Source organism: Plectropomus leopardus, chromosome 19 (genome assembly GCF_026936395.1).
Source record: "Plectropomus leopardus strain MGB_pleo_1.0 chromosome 19, ASM2693639v1, whole genome shotgun sequence".
In the NCBI taxonomy this organism is placed as follows: Eukaryota; Metazoa; Chordata; class Actinopteri; order Perciformes; family Serranidae; genus Plectropomus; species Plectropomus leopardus.
This window is the reverse complement of record NC_142194.1, coordinates 4150291-4165628: the sequence shown is the minus strand read 5'-3', so window position 1 is coordinate 4165628 and position 15338 is coordinate 4150291. Positions and strand designations below refer to the sequence as shown.

Here is a 15338-nt window from a genome sequence, read left to right as displayed (position 1 = left end):
GTGCACGTGCACAGGCTGACAAGCATCTGAACTGTTGAAGTGTCCCTGATCCAGACAGTGAGCTCCAAAACACCACTCTGCTGCTCATTTTTTGCAGTCTGACTGACCTCCCTGCAAAGTGGGAAGACCACACATACAATTTCCCCACAGGGATCAATAAAGCACCACGTATATTGAAAGAAAAAAAAAACACTTGCAATAAAGAACGCCCCTTAGGTGTTTCTTCAATTGAAAAAAAAAGAAGGAAAAAAAAAAGCTGTTTGAATCTCAAAAACTGTTAGAAAAATATTGAAATATCACTCCGAAATCAAAACCGTAACCATTACTGAAAGAGGCCAGCTCCCCGGAGGCTATTATATTAGAGATATGATTCAGCATTATTGAACTCGCTTTTCTGCGCATATTCAAGGCTTTTATATCCCAAGTACAAACTTATGTTTTAGTCAGGTGCTCTATATAATTTGTTTTTATTTAGACCAAAAAAAAACTACAGCCAGTACAGTTAAATCTAGGCCAATTTAATCTTCCAAAATTAGAGTGGAGGGACTCAAATAATGGTGGCTGTTTTGCACAGTATATAAAAACCTTTGATGAAATAAATGACACTCTAAACTGTGACCAGTATAGTTCAATCTGAGACAATTTAATCCTCCAAAATTAGAGTGGTGGGACGCAAATAGTGAACCCTATTTTGAACACTATGTAAAAAAAAGTTGTAAAAAAAACAATGAAAGTCTTAACTATGGCCAGTATATTTCAATCTAGGCCAATTTAATCTTCCACAATTAGAGTGAAGAAACTTAAATAATGGTGTCTGTTTTGTACATTTTTTTTTTTTAATGTTAAACAAAAAGCCAATTGGACCAACTGACTGTCATTTGGTGTTTTAAATATTTTATTATTAATATAGCCAAAAATATTTATTCTACTAAATGTTGTCTAAAAGTGTTAATAACGTAGAGTTCCCTAACACTCTCCCCATATCCGGTAGCTATCACAGGTAACAGCCTAGTTGGTTAGCTCCTTAACGTTAGCTAATGTGGCTAATTCGAATAATTAGAAAACGACGATAATATTGTAATATTTCAGTTTAAAGCGTGCCTTTGTTTGTTAAATACGTGGGACGCTCATACTATACCCACATTTTTAGTCGTTGTCCCCACATCGACGGTCATCGTCAAATTCATTTACGCTTATACCGTTTAACAAGTCATGCAGCTAGTGAGCTTAATGCTAACATGCTAATTAGCGGTAGCCGTTACGTCGAAAATGGTAATTCAGCGCCGTTATTCTCTTATTTTAGGTCACAGTGATGTTTTCATAGAAGCAAACGCTTACCTGTCCATCACTCATACAACGTTTAACGGGTTTACATCGATTTTATACGCATTTGTAGCCAAGGTTTTTGCTCCCGTTTAGCTTGTAGTTAGCAGCTAACTTAGCATTACCTGACGTCGTCGGACGTCGTTAGTTGGCTCGCTCGGTTGACGTTACCTCCGAAGGCAACTGAAGTTCCTCCTCTAACGCGATTATTTAATGGTAAGTTGATGTATTTACCTCTTAAACTAATAATAATTGTCGAAATTAGTTTTCAAATGTGGCTTTGATTGAATATACACTATTTAAATACGTTATTTCTACCACGTTTGTGCCGGTGGTGCATTCAGGTGCTCATGACCTCCCTAGAAGTGAGTGATGGTGTAAAATCGTAAATTTGGGTTGTTGTACATTCACGCTGTAGAGTTTTTTTTTATTTAAAAAATATATATTCTTTTTACTCTTAACTATCTACGTTTCCCCTTAAGTTGAAAACGATGGTATTATCAGGTTATTTATTTTATTTATTTTATTTTTATGTTGTTTTTTGTTTTTAATGTAGCCTACATGAGGTTAGCTCCATTTTATGCAGACACCTCCAAACACTTTCTTAGTCGTTGTGAAACTGTAAATCAAAATTGTGGTGGATTCGTATTTACTTTTAGCTGAAAATCTCTGTTGGGTATTAACCAACACACTGTAAAGCTCTTAATACATCCATGGGAGTAACTAGAAGGGAAACACTGGATTGGATTTTTTGCCAATATCCAGTATGATGATAGGTTTGGTAATATAACTGCTCATTTTGCCAATAACCAAACCACTATTAATACATCCACCCCCAGCAAGATCATATTATGCAGCAGATATAGACTTTAAGTGGGCTTAAGTGCTTTTCAGTTTATGTAATATTAATTCATTGTGCAAAAAAAGGAAAAGCATGTTGCCCGATTCTTTGAGGGTTCACTTTATTGTCAATATGGGCCGATACTGATGATGTGCTGATATTATCAGCATGTTGGCCGATTCAGATGGGCCTTAAGTAATCAAATGTAATGATAACATTACTTTGATGAAGTAATTAAAATAGTTTACCCATCACATTTTTAACAGGGTAACAAGTAACCTGCTACATTTCAAAAGTTCCCATCACTGCTGAAAACTGCCAACATAACACAGGACCTATAATAAAAATCCACCAGCATACAGGTGCCTCGTGCTTCAAAATAAGAAAATACATACCCACAAGGATTATTTGACAGCTAAGGCTCTATTATTAAATCATATTAAAATAGCTAAATACCACATGTTGTCAAACAGATATTTTCACTTTTACTGTTTAAATTACAGTAATTACAACATTAGTGGGTATTTGATTTAAGCTTGGACTCTTCTAACAACACATAAATGCAGCATCATAGATCTCTCACTCTATCTGACAGGGCATGGATGAGTTTTTTAGAGGGGCGATGGGATGTACTGGACTAAACTTTTGGTGACACTGGAGTATAGGTATTGGTAGTAGTAGTAACAGAAATAGCAGTGGGCCTGACTGTCGCCTTATTGATCCTGTATTACTGAAACACTACAAGGAAAGCCATCAAGAAACCAAAGCTCAGTCAGACGCAGCTCACATCGACAAAATGCACCAGATATCAGTCAAAGCTATGTTGGACTAATGTGTGTTCCTGCTCACACAATAGTTATTTTATATCCTGAGCAACATCACACGCTTATACAAAATTAACTGCTTTTTCACAGACTAAATGGCAACATTTAGACTCTAAATTGTATAAAATTAAATGCTGTGTCCGTGGATTGTTTGTAGTTTTATCAGATTTTGTTCCTGTAGTCCAAAGACATGTAACACATAAAATAAGACACTTAAAATGTTTTCTATGTGCGGCAATAATCCAAAAACTTTGTTCTGAATTAACTCTTTGCCTAGATTTCTTTTAAGAACACAGGGAGATGGCAATGAGCAATTTTGACCCAAATGACCCAAAAATTAGCAAGAAATTGCTAAAGATCACAAGAATATTACCTAACAATTAGCACACAAAAAAAAACAAAAAAAAGAAAAGTAAAACCGAAGTGTTTCACTGTATAATCCTCAACGTTCAGTTTTGTATTCAACTGATTTCATTTCATTCCTTTTTTTAAAATTTGATTTGATTTATTTATTAGTCACTTTTGGGATTGGGTGGATTACATGTTTTTTGGGGGGGGTTATATGTTTTGTATTTGCTTTTATTTATTTGCGCACATATAAACATGTACTCATATGTGTTTATGCGTATGTCCTTGTTCATTGTTGCTAAAATCAATAAAGGAATTGATAGTTAAAGTTAAAAAAAATTACCTTTAAAATGTGCTAACATAATATGAAATATGTAATTGAACATAAATGCAGTTCTATACCTTTTCCCTTTTTAAAAAATTAATCTCTTTTTCAGATCATTATTCTTATAACTTTTACTAATTTTTTGCTATCTTTTAGGGTTCTTTTTTGCCAATGTACTTTACATTTGTCCATGTTTTCAAAAGACTTTGCTCAGGTGTCAAAGGTTTAAATGCTTGTGAAATACAACTGACTGCTGCAAAAGACGTTTTAAAGGGTAAAAGCGAAAAATTGCTCTTCTGCTGCATATTTACTCTTAAAGCAAACTTAATTTTTCCACATAGCAAAAAACAGCACTAGTAGCTGCAGATTCATTTCATGCATTGTCGTATTTTGATAGTTTTTAGCATTTTTCAGTATTTTGTGTTGAATGCTGTTGGTCTCCTTCCCTGTCATTTCTCTACAGGAAGCCGCGGGGTCAGGGCGAGTTGAATCCCATGTCACGATTGTCCCCACGCTGACCTGCGCCTGACTGGCCTCCCAGCAAAAAGCCCCTGTGAAGGTAAGAGGAACTGGGGGTCCCCTCCCCTGGAAAAGAGGTTCCCTCCCCTTGACAGCTCCACAGAGCCCCAGCCACCTGCCTGCTGGGTCAGCCCCATATGAAAAGGGAAGCCCTTTGTAATCCGACGGGGATTACACCACCCAACAATGCGCCGCTGAAAGAGCGACAAAAGCCCTGTATCAAACGCAGCTGAGGGGGAGCACGGCTATGATCTCCCGCTACTACCAACACTGACTCCTCCGCCACCTCTCATCTCCCCAAGAGGCTCCTTCCCCCCCTTTAAGCATTCGCTGCCTCTGTCCTCCTTCTGCCCTCTCATCTTTAGGATCTGGCCTTTTATCAGCGCATTCCTTTTCATTTGCATTGCGGTGTGGGGAGGGACAGCGGGTCTCTCTGATCTGATAGCGCCAGGAGAGAGAGTCAGGAGGATCCTCAGGGCATGAAGGCGGTGTGTGTGTGTGTTTGAGTGTGTGTATCCTGTCCTGCAAACACACACACTCAGCAAATTGCATTCTTCAAGATACGCTGAAACTCTTTTGCAGTCCAGAGAGACAAATAGTGAAGCACCCGTGCCTGTCTTTCAGGCTCTGTGTCTTTATCTGTATTTCAGAAAAAGGAAGCGATGTGGTTGAGGGGCATGTTTTTACTTTAAGGTCCATTCTGTGGGATTTACAGGAAAATCTTGGCAGAAATATAATATAACGAGTCTGTTTTAGTCTGTCTTTAGTTTTATCACCTGAAAACACGATTTGTTGCGTTTTGGTTACCTTAGATTGAGACGCTTATATCTACAAAGCAAGCAGATTACCATGTTTCACCACCATGCAAGTCGCCAAAAACAGACAGACCAAACACCATTTAGTGTTTTTACTGTTTTAAATCACAGGGTCCGCTTGTTTTGAGAGGAAGATACTTTTGTAGATTATTCAATTCCCAGTAAAAAAAATTCCTTAATGTCTGGATCTTTATTTGTGAGAAAAAACGTGAGTGCACATTAGCTAATGGTGGACAAGCCGCCCAAACCGACATGCCAAACAGCATTGGAGAAACACTCATTTGTAACATGAAACTGCTTTATTCAGTGTTTTTAACTATTTAAATCACCTGTTTGGTTTGTCTTGGAGAGGAAGGGACCTCTGCAGATAATTCTGCTCCTGCTAAAAACCTCCTGAACATTCGGATCTTAAAGGTGAGGTGTGTAAGATTAAGGTACAGTTAGTGGCAACTTGCAGTGAATAATTACAACCAGTTGAAACGTCTGGTGTGAATTTCTTCAGTGTTCAATGCCCATTAGCCGAATTATCCGCAGAGGTCCCTCCCTTTCTAACACAAACTGACCGCTGATTTAATCCACTAAAAGCACTAAAGCATCAAATAATGGCGTGCATTCACAAGATTAATCAAAAGTAAAGATACAAACTTACGTGACACACACATCACTTCTTGCCAGGCAACAAGGACAAACAGGGAGGAAATATGAATCAGAGGGAAGTGGTTGCAGTCATGAGCACTTGTTTTATCATCCTCATCACCTCAGGTGGGTCGGGTGATCTCAGGGAGACATAACATTTATGCCAATAAAAATCCTACACATGCTAAATCCTACATATTAGAGAAAAAAGGCGGTGCATTGGTGTGTGCTCGGTTAGCAGCCCATCTCCAGCACGACGAACAGCATCGGAAAAACACTCATTTGTAATATTAAACTGCTTTTTTCAGTGTTTTTGCCAGTTTGAACCATCTGGTTCATTTGTTTTGAAGGGGGAGTGACCTTTGCGGATGATTCGGCTTCCAGTAAAAATGTCCTGAACATTGAACACTGAAGGAATTTAACTGGGAGAAATTTCAGTAGGTTGCAATCTGCAATACTCACTGCTAGATGCCACAAAATCCTCCTAAATCTTGTACATTGTTTCTTTAAAATGAGGAATTCGTGTCCAAAATTCTGTTTAAAAAAACAACTTGTTTTAAAACCTAGACATAAATCATTCTGCAAGAATATGTGTCACCTCTTTCAACAGCAAATACCTCACCTGTTTCCCTAAATTAAACATGTCACAGCATATTCAAACCCCTGATAAAATAAAAAGCTGTTTGGCCTGATTCTTGAGGGCCTGTTGTAAATGTTTGTGCTGCTCGAGGAGATAAAAAGAAGTAGTTTACTTTTCGGATTTCCTCAGAATCATTGTATTCCCAACCCACCCATTGCTCAAACACATGTCAGCGTAGGGGGGCTTTGGTGGCGGCGAGGTAAAAAAAAAGCGTTGATAGATCGAGGACACAAAAGACAGAGGAGCAAATGTGTTGCGCTAAATCTACAACCTTCAGTCAGCCGCATATTGACTGACTCGGGATGGTTACCTCAGCTTGTACTCGAATCAATGTTAGCCCCTGAGAGCATTGAATAGAAAAATCATTCAAATTGTATTATGTTAGGATATATGAGCCATTTCAAAATATTAATTCAGCATTATTTGAGGTGTCTGTTAAGGGGACCGGTTACAGCTCGCAGTGCGTCGGCTCGACTGAGTGATTACATACCTCTATTACATGTGATATATGAATGTATGAGAGGGAGCTATTTTTCATTACCAAGACATTGTCCCTAGAGGCAGTTGTTAAAGAAGAATCTGTGAATTATCCCTCTGGAACAACTGGCCCTTGTCATGAGGCGAGCGGAGAGGAAAGGAAGGGAAACCCAGCGAACAGGGAACGTTCCCATAACACTGACTAACGTTATCTACAAGTTACAAGAATATTTAAGAGAAAACACTTTAATCAAATGTTCAAAGAACCTTTTAATGGTGTTTATCATTTGAAATAATCTACCTTTTAGTTTAAATGCTGACTAACACGTAACGTTATAACTGCAACATTCTGATAATGTTTTGGTGATGTTGAGAGGTGACAGATCTTTTATAAAAGGTTCCCACAATGTTTCATGAAAACAAAGAAAGAACATTTAGGAGATTTTATTGATGCCAGAGATTACAGACCATTTTTTAATGAAAATGTAATGTAATGTGATAGGTTAACGATAATGTTTTGATGAACTTTAAGAAGAACATTCTGGGAATTAAAAGAAAACTTGCCACTGAAAACATTACTAAAACATTGCATTGTACGATTCTCAGAACGTTTTTAGAAACAAAAATTGCTATGCAGCCAGCAGGGAACATTCCTACAACATTGCCTACAAGTTGCAATTATATTTAAAAAAAAAAAAAACGTTTTAAATTTAATGTTTAAGAATGTTTTAAGCATGTTTATCTGTTCAAATAATATGCCAACAAGGTTAGACGAAACGTTATAACTGCAACATGCTGAGGATGTTTTGGTGATGTTGAGAGGAGGCAGACCATATGATTTATAAAACGTTCCCACAGTGTTACATAAGAACAAAGGAAGAATGTTTTCAAAGTAACATTCAGAATATATTATTTAGGCCTGAATTACAGACTAATTTTATTTTGAAAATGTAAGGTAATGTGTTTTTTTTTTTTCATTTTTTGATTTTTATAGAGAAAGCTGCCCTAACTTTAACACAAACATTATGAGAACCAAAAGAAAACTTGCCACCGACAACATTACTCAAACATTGCATTGTACCATTCACAGAGCATTTTTAGAACCAAATATTTCTAGCTGAGTAGCTGGGAAGGAAGGGAAAAAGGAAGCACAGCACTATTGATAGCAGGATTGAGAGACTGGAAGGACGCCAGGAGAGTGTGTCTGTGATCCTGCACACCGCCGCCTCTGCCTCTGTCCAGTTAATTGGAATACAAAGCAGAGCGGGGTCGATGAGAGAGTGGTGAGGACGAGGAGGGGAGGGGAGCTGCTGTCTGTCTCCAGCAACCTTCACTGCTCGCTGGGAATTGACTGGGGAACCAGCAAGCGAGACCGACACACTGTCACTGGTAAAATGAACTGTCACCTTGCATTTCTCAGCCTCCTGGCAGCATCGAATTGGCCGCTTTGAACCATGTGACGTGACACTGATTGAGTTCTGGTTTCCCCCCTCCTGGGCTCTAAGGGAAGAAGCCGGTTTAATTTCAAGTGTACAGCCTCTCCATGCAAAGTATGCACAGAGGAGAGGGGGCATCAGTGTGAGTCTGGAGCTGTATCTTTACACCAAACTGTTCTCTTCTTCCTCACCACCCCTCATTATTTCATTGTGCTGCTTCGTTACGCCGCCTCTCAGCTAGTCTTGTTTTTCTTACGCCATATAGTCATGGCGGTCTGACAGGCACACAGAGGAGGAAAACTATTAGGGGTAGCCATTTGGATCCTGGAGGCAATCCCAGGGAGTATTAAGACGTTAACCCTGGCCAAGTCACTTGTCTCTCTCAGTTACTATGCTGATGGAGCGGGGAAAGGATGCAGTCGCAGGGGGGACCCAGGAGGCTGCAGGTCGGCTGGCGCTTCCAGATCCAATAGAGCCTGACTCGGATGGGGGGAGGGTTGTCAAGAATCGCCCCGGCTGGGCTAAAAAGAGCCTCAGTGCCATAACAAAGGAAGACGAGAGCGTGCCATTCACAGCGAGGCAGCATTTCTCCACAAGGCTTCAACAGTGGGAAAAATGTGGAAATTTAAATAGTGTTGATAAAATTGTATGTTGAAAATCACACATTTCCGTAAATTTCCGACACTTTGTCACCGTCTTAAAAAGTCCTAAAAATATAGTTTTTGTTCGAATTATTTATTTTATAAAATGCACATCATCCTTGGGTGGAAACCACTAATGATGCACAGGTTACACAGATAAAAAAATCAGTTGATGTCCATTTAAAATCTTAAAAGTGAAAGTAAAAAACTAGAAACAAGACAAGAATTAATCCTTAAACAAACCATAGAACAATATTAAAGTCCCACCACTGAGCACACTGACAGTGCCCACCACTGAAAGATGCATTGTCATATGTTTAACCTATTAACCTTTCAATGTTTGCACCTTGAACAATGTCATACAACAATTGTGTTTGTGCGTTTAGGATACATTCTTAAAAAATATATAAATTGTCTATTTTTACGTTTAAAATTTCCAGTTTCCAGTGCTAATTAATCAGAAGGGTAATTGACCGAAAATTTGATTAATGAAACATTTTTAAAGAAAACTATTTTAAAGAAAAAATCCCCAAAATGTTTTTAAAAATTAAGTAAAAAAATTAAATGGCCACAATTTTAAAAGAAAATCACCAACTTTTTTTTAAGAAATAAAAAATAGCCCAATTTTTTTTTAAAGAAAACATGCCTTCCAAAAGTTTCTAAAGTGGGCTCCTCATCCAGACCCATTAATAATTCAGTGAGATTTCTTAATGTATAAAAAAAAATGCCAAAATGTTTCAACATGTTCACATTCATTCAGTCTTGATGGTAACATGAATCAAATATTGGCCAATTTATGGTGAACTAAAATAGCGTGAAGAGTATATGCCCATCAGTCTTCCAGTCATATTCAAGGCAATTCAAGGTCATTTAGGGACGCTAGTATGCAGAAATATTTACATACACCATTTTTAAAAATAGCAATGCACTTTTTCCTCTGGCCAAAATCTTGTGTAACTTTTATTAAGCCCCTGTCCTGACGCCCTAGACCATTGTGTTTAATGTAATACCTGTGTCCTCACTGTAGGATTTTAACTGAGTTTGTTACTGTAGTTCTATTTTTATAATACTAGTTTGCTAAACTCCTCACCTTCACTTTCTTCACATTTATTTTGGCCAGATTTGGCCTTTGTCTCTCCTTTTATACATCTAAACTGTGCAGTCAGTGATTTAAGTCAGTAAGTTAATTGTTATGTTTGATCCCATAAACATGGACGTTTTAATGGGCCACCACTTGGCTATGACCTAGGTCATCTGTACTCTTTGACCCCCTGACGGCAGGCCTGTTTGTAGGCTAAGGCAAGGAAGCGGGGTGACTTACGGCGCAGGTGATGAGAGGCTGGGCGGTGTGTGACTGAGGCGCTGGAGCTCAGGGGGCAGAGGCACAGGAGATGGAGAAGACATTGAATTGTCATGAACCAAAAAACACTGGAAAATCAGACTTTAGATGAGCCAACAGTGCCACTGTGGAGAGCAGAAACAATCTGGCAGCATGAAGGAGAGAGACTAAGGGCTTGAAGCTGCAGTTGATGAGTGCAGAATGATCCACAGGTGTGCATGCAGAGCTCCAGCAGCAGGAAGCCACGCCCAGCCTCCGAAAGCACACAGAAACACAGCAACTCAAAACACAAGGCGGGTTTCCATTAACATGCAACTTTCACAAAAATAAAATATGCCTAATGGAAACACACTAGTTTCTGCGAAAAAAGTTTTTATGCTCGCATGAGGTGGTATTTCAGGCAATTTGAAAAAGCTATATTTTGCAAAATTGCAGTAGAAACACTTTTTTGGCTTTTCTAGGTCACATGATGCTATGGCTATGTGCTTGTCAGTAGGAACTGGCTCCCTCATGATGCAGCAGGAGCTACAAGAGCTGTTATTGCATCACATAACTCTTTAAAAGTTGAGTGCATCATCTGGAAGTGAAACCGTGGGCTATAACCTCCGAGAAATCCCCCAAATATATAAATTGTATGTGAGATCTGAGCAGCTAACTAAAGTTATTTCCAGCAGATAGCCACCAACCCTGTTTCATTTTAGTTTTTATTTACAGAATTTGTAAAAAATATTAAAAAAATAACCATGCATCTAATTGAGACAGGCCTTTATTTGTCAAAATGTGTCGCCACGCTGGGCTACTAAAAGGGACTGGGCTTATATTTGAAGTTTTACTGTATATTGTGGTAGTAACCTAAACAGCTGTGTTTAATATCTAGCAATAAAAAATGACTCCTCCGTGGTATCTCTTAGATGAACCAACCCCCCGTTCTCCCATGAATACAGTATCTGGTTTCCCTTTGAAGCCCTGGGACCCTGCAGAGTGACATGTGACAGAGGAACTGGTCAAAAACCGAGGAAGTGAGCATGGCAATAGACTTGTAAAAGAGCCTGCAACAACTGCGAGCAGCATGGGGTACAAACAGCACCGGGCTGACCTCAAACAAAGTGCAGAGGGAGGCGGGTCGGCTAAAGATGTGTAAGATATCTGAGGAGAAGGAGGCTGGCTGCTGTGTGTATTAATAGCCCTCATGTTTGTGCAGTCAGGTGTTGGCGCTGCAGGGTTTTTGATTATTTTTGTGACCATAAATGATGTTACTTCTTCTCCTCCGGTGTTCATTAACCATTTTCCTCTTGCTCTCCTTGCCCTACATTCTCCAGCAGAAGGCAAAGGGAGCTGATCCGAAGGTGAAAAACATCCTCCTCCTCTTCCCCCAGCTGAACATCTGTCTCCGCGGCGTTGGCTGCAGCACTGACTCTGACACTTCCAGATGGAGAGCCCGCTGGGAGCGCTGAGGTATTACCTACAGAGATGGCAGGGATCACACCTCTGGAATGAAGTCCCACACTTGTTTTCTGCACCGACCCCCTTTTCTGTTGTTGAATCTGTCACTATTCATATCGATTGTCACCTCGCCAGTCCTTGGCCTTGTGACTCTTGTGGAAGCTTTTTGAAAAAAAACACATGACAACAAACTCTCTCAGCCCTTTTCTAATTTACAGTAATGGGCCGTATGGTATTTCAACTGTAACTTCTATTAGTAGAGCTGTATTAATTTTTAATATAGCTGTGAGAGAGCTGCATGCGGATGTGTTTCAAATGATTGCTGATTTCCATTCCCTGGAAACATCTTGGACTTCTTTAGTTTGCATAAAGCAGAACAATGACTACATCTTTAGCCTACAGGGTTTGATCAGTCATGAAAAACTTGGATAAGTCATGGAATTTGCAAGTAGCAATTTGGAAAACTAAATGTCCTGAAAGTCATGTAATTTTGTTTCGCAAACATGTATATTAATACATGATGTGTTCAAAGACTGCAGAAATGTGAAAATCCAACGATAATTTCTGCTTTTGCAGTTTCTGGCTTTAATATATGGTGTAATTTTTGGTGATTTTTCAAGAAAATGTGGGTTTGTAAGGCATTTTCTTCAAAAATCACCAAAAACTGTTAAAGAAAAATCATCATTTTTTTTCTAAAAATCGTCAAAGGATTTAAAAAAAAATCCCTAACATTTTTTTTCTTCAAAATGTTTTCTCGCCAAAAACATTTTTTTAAGGAAACAAATGGCCAAGGAAAAAAAAACATTTTTTCCATAAAAATTGCCAAAAGACCATTTTTTTGGCCATTTTTTTAAAAGAGTAAAATCACCAACATTTTCACCACAGCCTCTCTTTTCATAAATAACAAACAGTCCCTACTTTATATTTAAAATTCAGCTCTAATCTTGTTCTAGATTCATTATTTTTTTTAATAATATATATTTTTAAAAGCTTTTAATGAAAAAAAAATAACCATTAAGAAGTACAGATGGTCACTTCAAGGGAGGTTATGGTCTTAAAATTTTGCCTCAAAGTCATGGAAATGTTTTGGTAGGACCCTGAGTCTAAATATTACAAGCAATACCTGCTAAAAATCCAAAGCATGAGAGGCCCTAGAGTCGACTTCTCCGAGCCACTCTGGTGTCTTGACAGATTGACTCTGCATTCATTTGTGCCTGAACTCTGCGTGAACCTCAGCTTTAGGAAAAAAGGGCACCAACAGGCCGGTGCTGCCGGGGCAGAAACTGTGTGCAAACCCAACACCCAGTGCAAATATTGAAACTGCTGCCTCCTCTTCACCATCGCATGAAACTAGGCAGTCAGGTCCGGCAAACGTTTATCTTGAGTTGAAGCCACAATGAGCACTTACACGTCAAATTATCAAGTTCCTCAGATTTTAAAAAAGGAAAACTCAACTCAAATTATGTAAAATACAAAGTGGATGTCAGTGCAACCTGTGTCAGCTGTCTCCAAGCAGAATTTGGGTAACAAATCAAGGCTGGCTCCCTGGAGTTTGTTGTCATGTTTAGAGCCCCTGGAGGTATTTGGAGGTGAAAAGGTCACTTGAACCCACCCCATGTGTTGTGAAAGATTCCTCTTGTCACATTATACAAGGGGAATTTGGTGAGACTCTTAATAGAGTTGTATATAGAAAAGACATTTGCAATTATTTTGATATTTAGAACATTTTTTATATACATATATTTGGAAAAATAGATGTAAAACAGGTCAGAATTAAAGTTTGATAGGAATTATCAGTCATTTTTGTATTTACATAAACAGCAAAATACAAAACTTTTCTTCATTTTATAAACTTTATTAAGCTAAATCATCTCAATAGTTGCTGGAAAATACCCTGTAAATAAATAGTGCAAACAATGACACTGAGACACTTCAGTGCTTCAACACATAAAAAAAATAGCATAAGAAGGTTACAAATACAAGAAAAAAAGCATTTTCAAAAGTTTCTCCAATTCAGCATTAATCATTGCACTGTAAGCAGACACAGACATACCCTGTATACTTCAAGTCCACATGCTTTTTTCACAGTTTTTCTGGAATGGTGCGACTAAACTGAGAAGTGGAAAACCTCCACAGTCAGATTGTTTTTTATGAAAAGTCACAGTGGTTCACAGTCTTTCACCTTCGCCTTTGGAGAGGTGTCAGGGCCGCAGACTTTCTCCACGGGCGCCGAGGTGTTGCCCAAAACGCAGCCCAGCTTCTCGCGTTTCTTCTGCTTCATCCTGCGGTTCTGAAACCAGATTTTTACCTGCGTCTCGTTCAGCTCGAGGCTGGCGGCCACCTCCACCCTCCGCGCCCGTGTCAGGTACTTGTTAAAGTGGAACTCTTTCTCCAGCTCGGTCAGCTGCTTGGTGGTAAAGTTTGTGCGGATCACGTTGTGCTGGCCGGGGACGCCGAACTCCGAGAGGACAGCTGTGGAGAGACATGGATGGATGAATGGGTGATGGAGGAAATTCACGATGGAACTAAAGATGTGGATGATGCATGTGAGGATGAATCGAAAAATGCACAAAACATTAGTTGCCAAATATATTTTTTCAAAGCAATTAATGCTGCATTAAATCAACTGAATTGCGTTTTTACGCACGGTTTTACGCACAGTGAGTCCCCTGCAGAGGCCTCACAGGTTCTCTAATTCTCAAATCTGTTTATGCTTCAACAAACCTGTTTTTGGTGGATTCCTCTTCACTTTCATCCAGTCAAATGTTTTAGAGGTCTCCTCCACGTGCTCCAAATCTCTCTCCTTATTTTGGGGTGGTAACCTCGTATAAACAGTGTCTGGATATTCTTGCTGCCTCTGATCCCCGTTTCCAAAATGCAGGTACTGGCTGCCTGTTGCAACCCCAGGCCCACAGCTGTCCCCGGTGTAGGGAGCCATGTTTGTCCCGAGTGGAGACACTTGAATGAAGCTCCGGTCCTGCTCTGGTGCGAGGCCGTACTGGTGATGTCCGTACTCCAGAGGTGAGCCATACATGGAGTTCCCCGGCGGCGCAAACTGCAGATCCAAATGTGTCTGGTGGTGCAGCGGGAGACTCGGGTTTTGGTGCGTCGCTGCAGAAGTCGCAGCAACTAGTCGTCCGTCCTGTGCGTAACCATCACTTGTTGCACACGAGTTGGACGACATGTATCCATGGTTTAAATTGTGGTATCCGGCCTTGGCGCTAAAAATATTCGCTCCTCGGTTGCACACGGGGTAGTCTAAGTATGAGTTCATCCTGTAACCTTATTGGCCTTATTGTTTGTTCGATCAAGACCGAGCAGTCATTAATCGGTGCTCCCTTTGCCCTAAACCTTCTAGGTAGTATGTCAAAGCTGTAAAACTGCCTTCCACTCTCATATCACCTTCCTGACACACCATGTGACCCGCTAAACGCCAATGGCAAAGGACCTACAGCACTCTGTCAAGTCTGCGGGCTCGTCCATCAAACGGCTCGCATTTACATGACAAATGCTTCAATCAAACTCGCTCATCCATCTGATAAGAACACAAACATCAGGACACTTATTTCAGGCTGTTACAGCAGCTCAAAAAATAAAACAATTCATGGCAAAAAGATTAAATAATGCTTATATATTTAACATATTCATAATAATAATTAGGATTATAAGAATAATGTGATTTCGTATAATACATTTTATTATAAATCATCAGCTGTCATGTTATACTTTTA

General features: G+C 39.4%; 2 protein-coding genes and 1 long non-coding RNA gene across 3 annotated transcripts in view; 1 reads left to right on the top strand and 2 right to left on the bottom strand.

Annotated features, from left to right (window-relative positions):
* The window catches only part of skap1 (src kinase associated phosphoprotein 1), a 46519-nt gene extending 36196 nt beyond the window's left edge, over nucleotides 1–10323 (bottom strand). Inside the window, exon 1 of the mRNA XM_042508681.2 lies at nucleotides 10147–10323. Coding sequence (XP_042364615.1) covers nucleotides 10147–10240 — 94 coding nt within the window. The 5' untranslated portion in view covers nucleotides 10241–10323. The remainder of the gene's footprint in view (nucleotides 1–10146) is intronic.
* Nucleotides 998–12073, top strand: LOC148186281 (uncharacterized). Its single transcript, XR_015775076.1, has 3 exons — nucleotides 998–1539; nucleotides 4125–4220; nucleotides 11484–12073. It is a non-coding gene; the product is annotated as an uncharacterized LOC148186281 (long non-coding RNA).
* Nucleotides 12074–13363: 1290 nt separating this feature from the next.
* Nucleotides 13364–15243, bottom strand: hoxb1b (homeobox B1b). Its single transcript, XM_042508341.2, has 2 exons — nucleotides 14332–15243; nucleotides 13364–14079 (listed from the first exon to the last, which is right to left on the bottom strand). The coding sequence occupies exons 1-2, from the start codon at nucleotides 14879–14881 to the stop codon at nucleotides 13766–13768; spliced, it is 864 nt and encodes a 287-aa protein (XP_042364275.1). The 5' UTR covers nucleotides 14882–15243; the 3' UTR covers nucleotides 13364–13765.
* Between the last annotated feature and the right edge of the window lie 95 nt (nucleotides 15244–15338).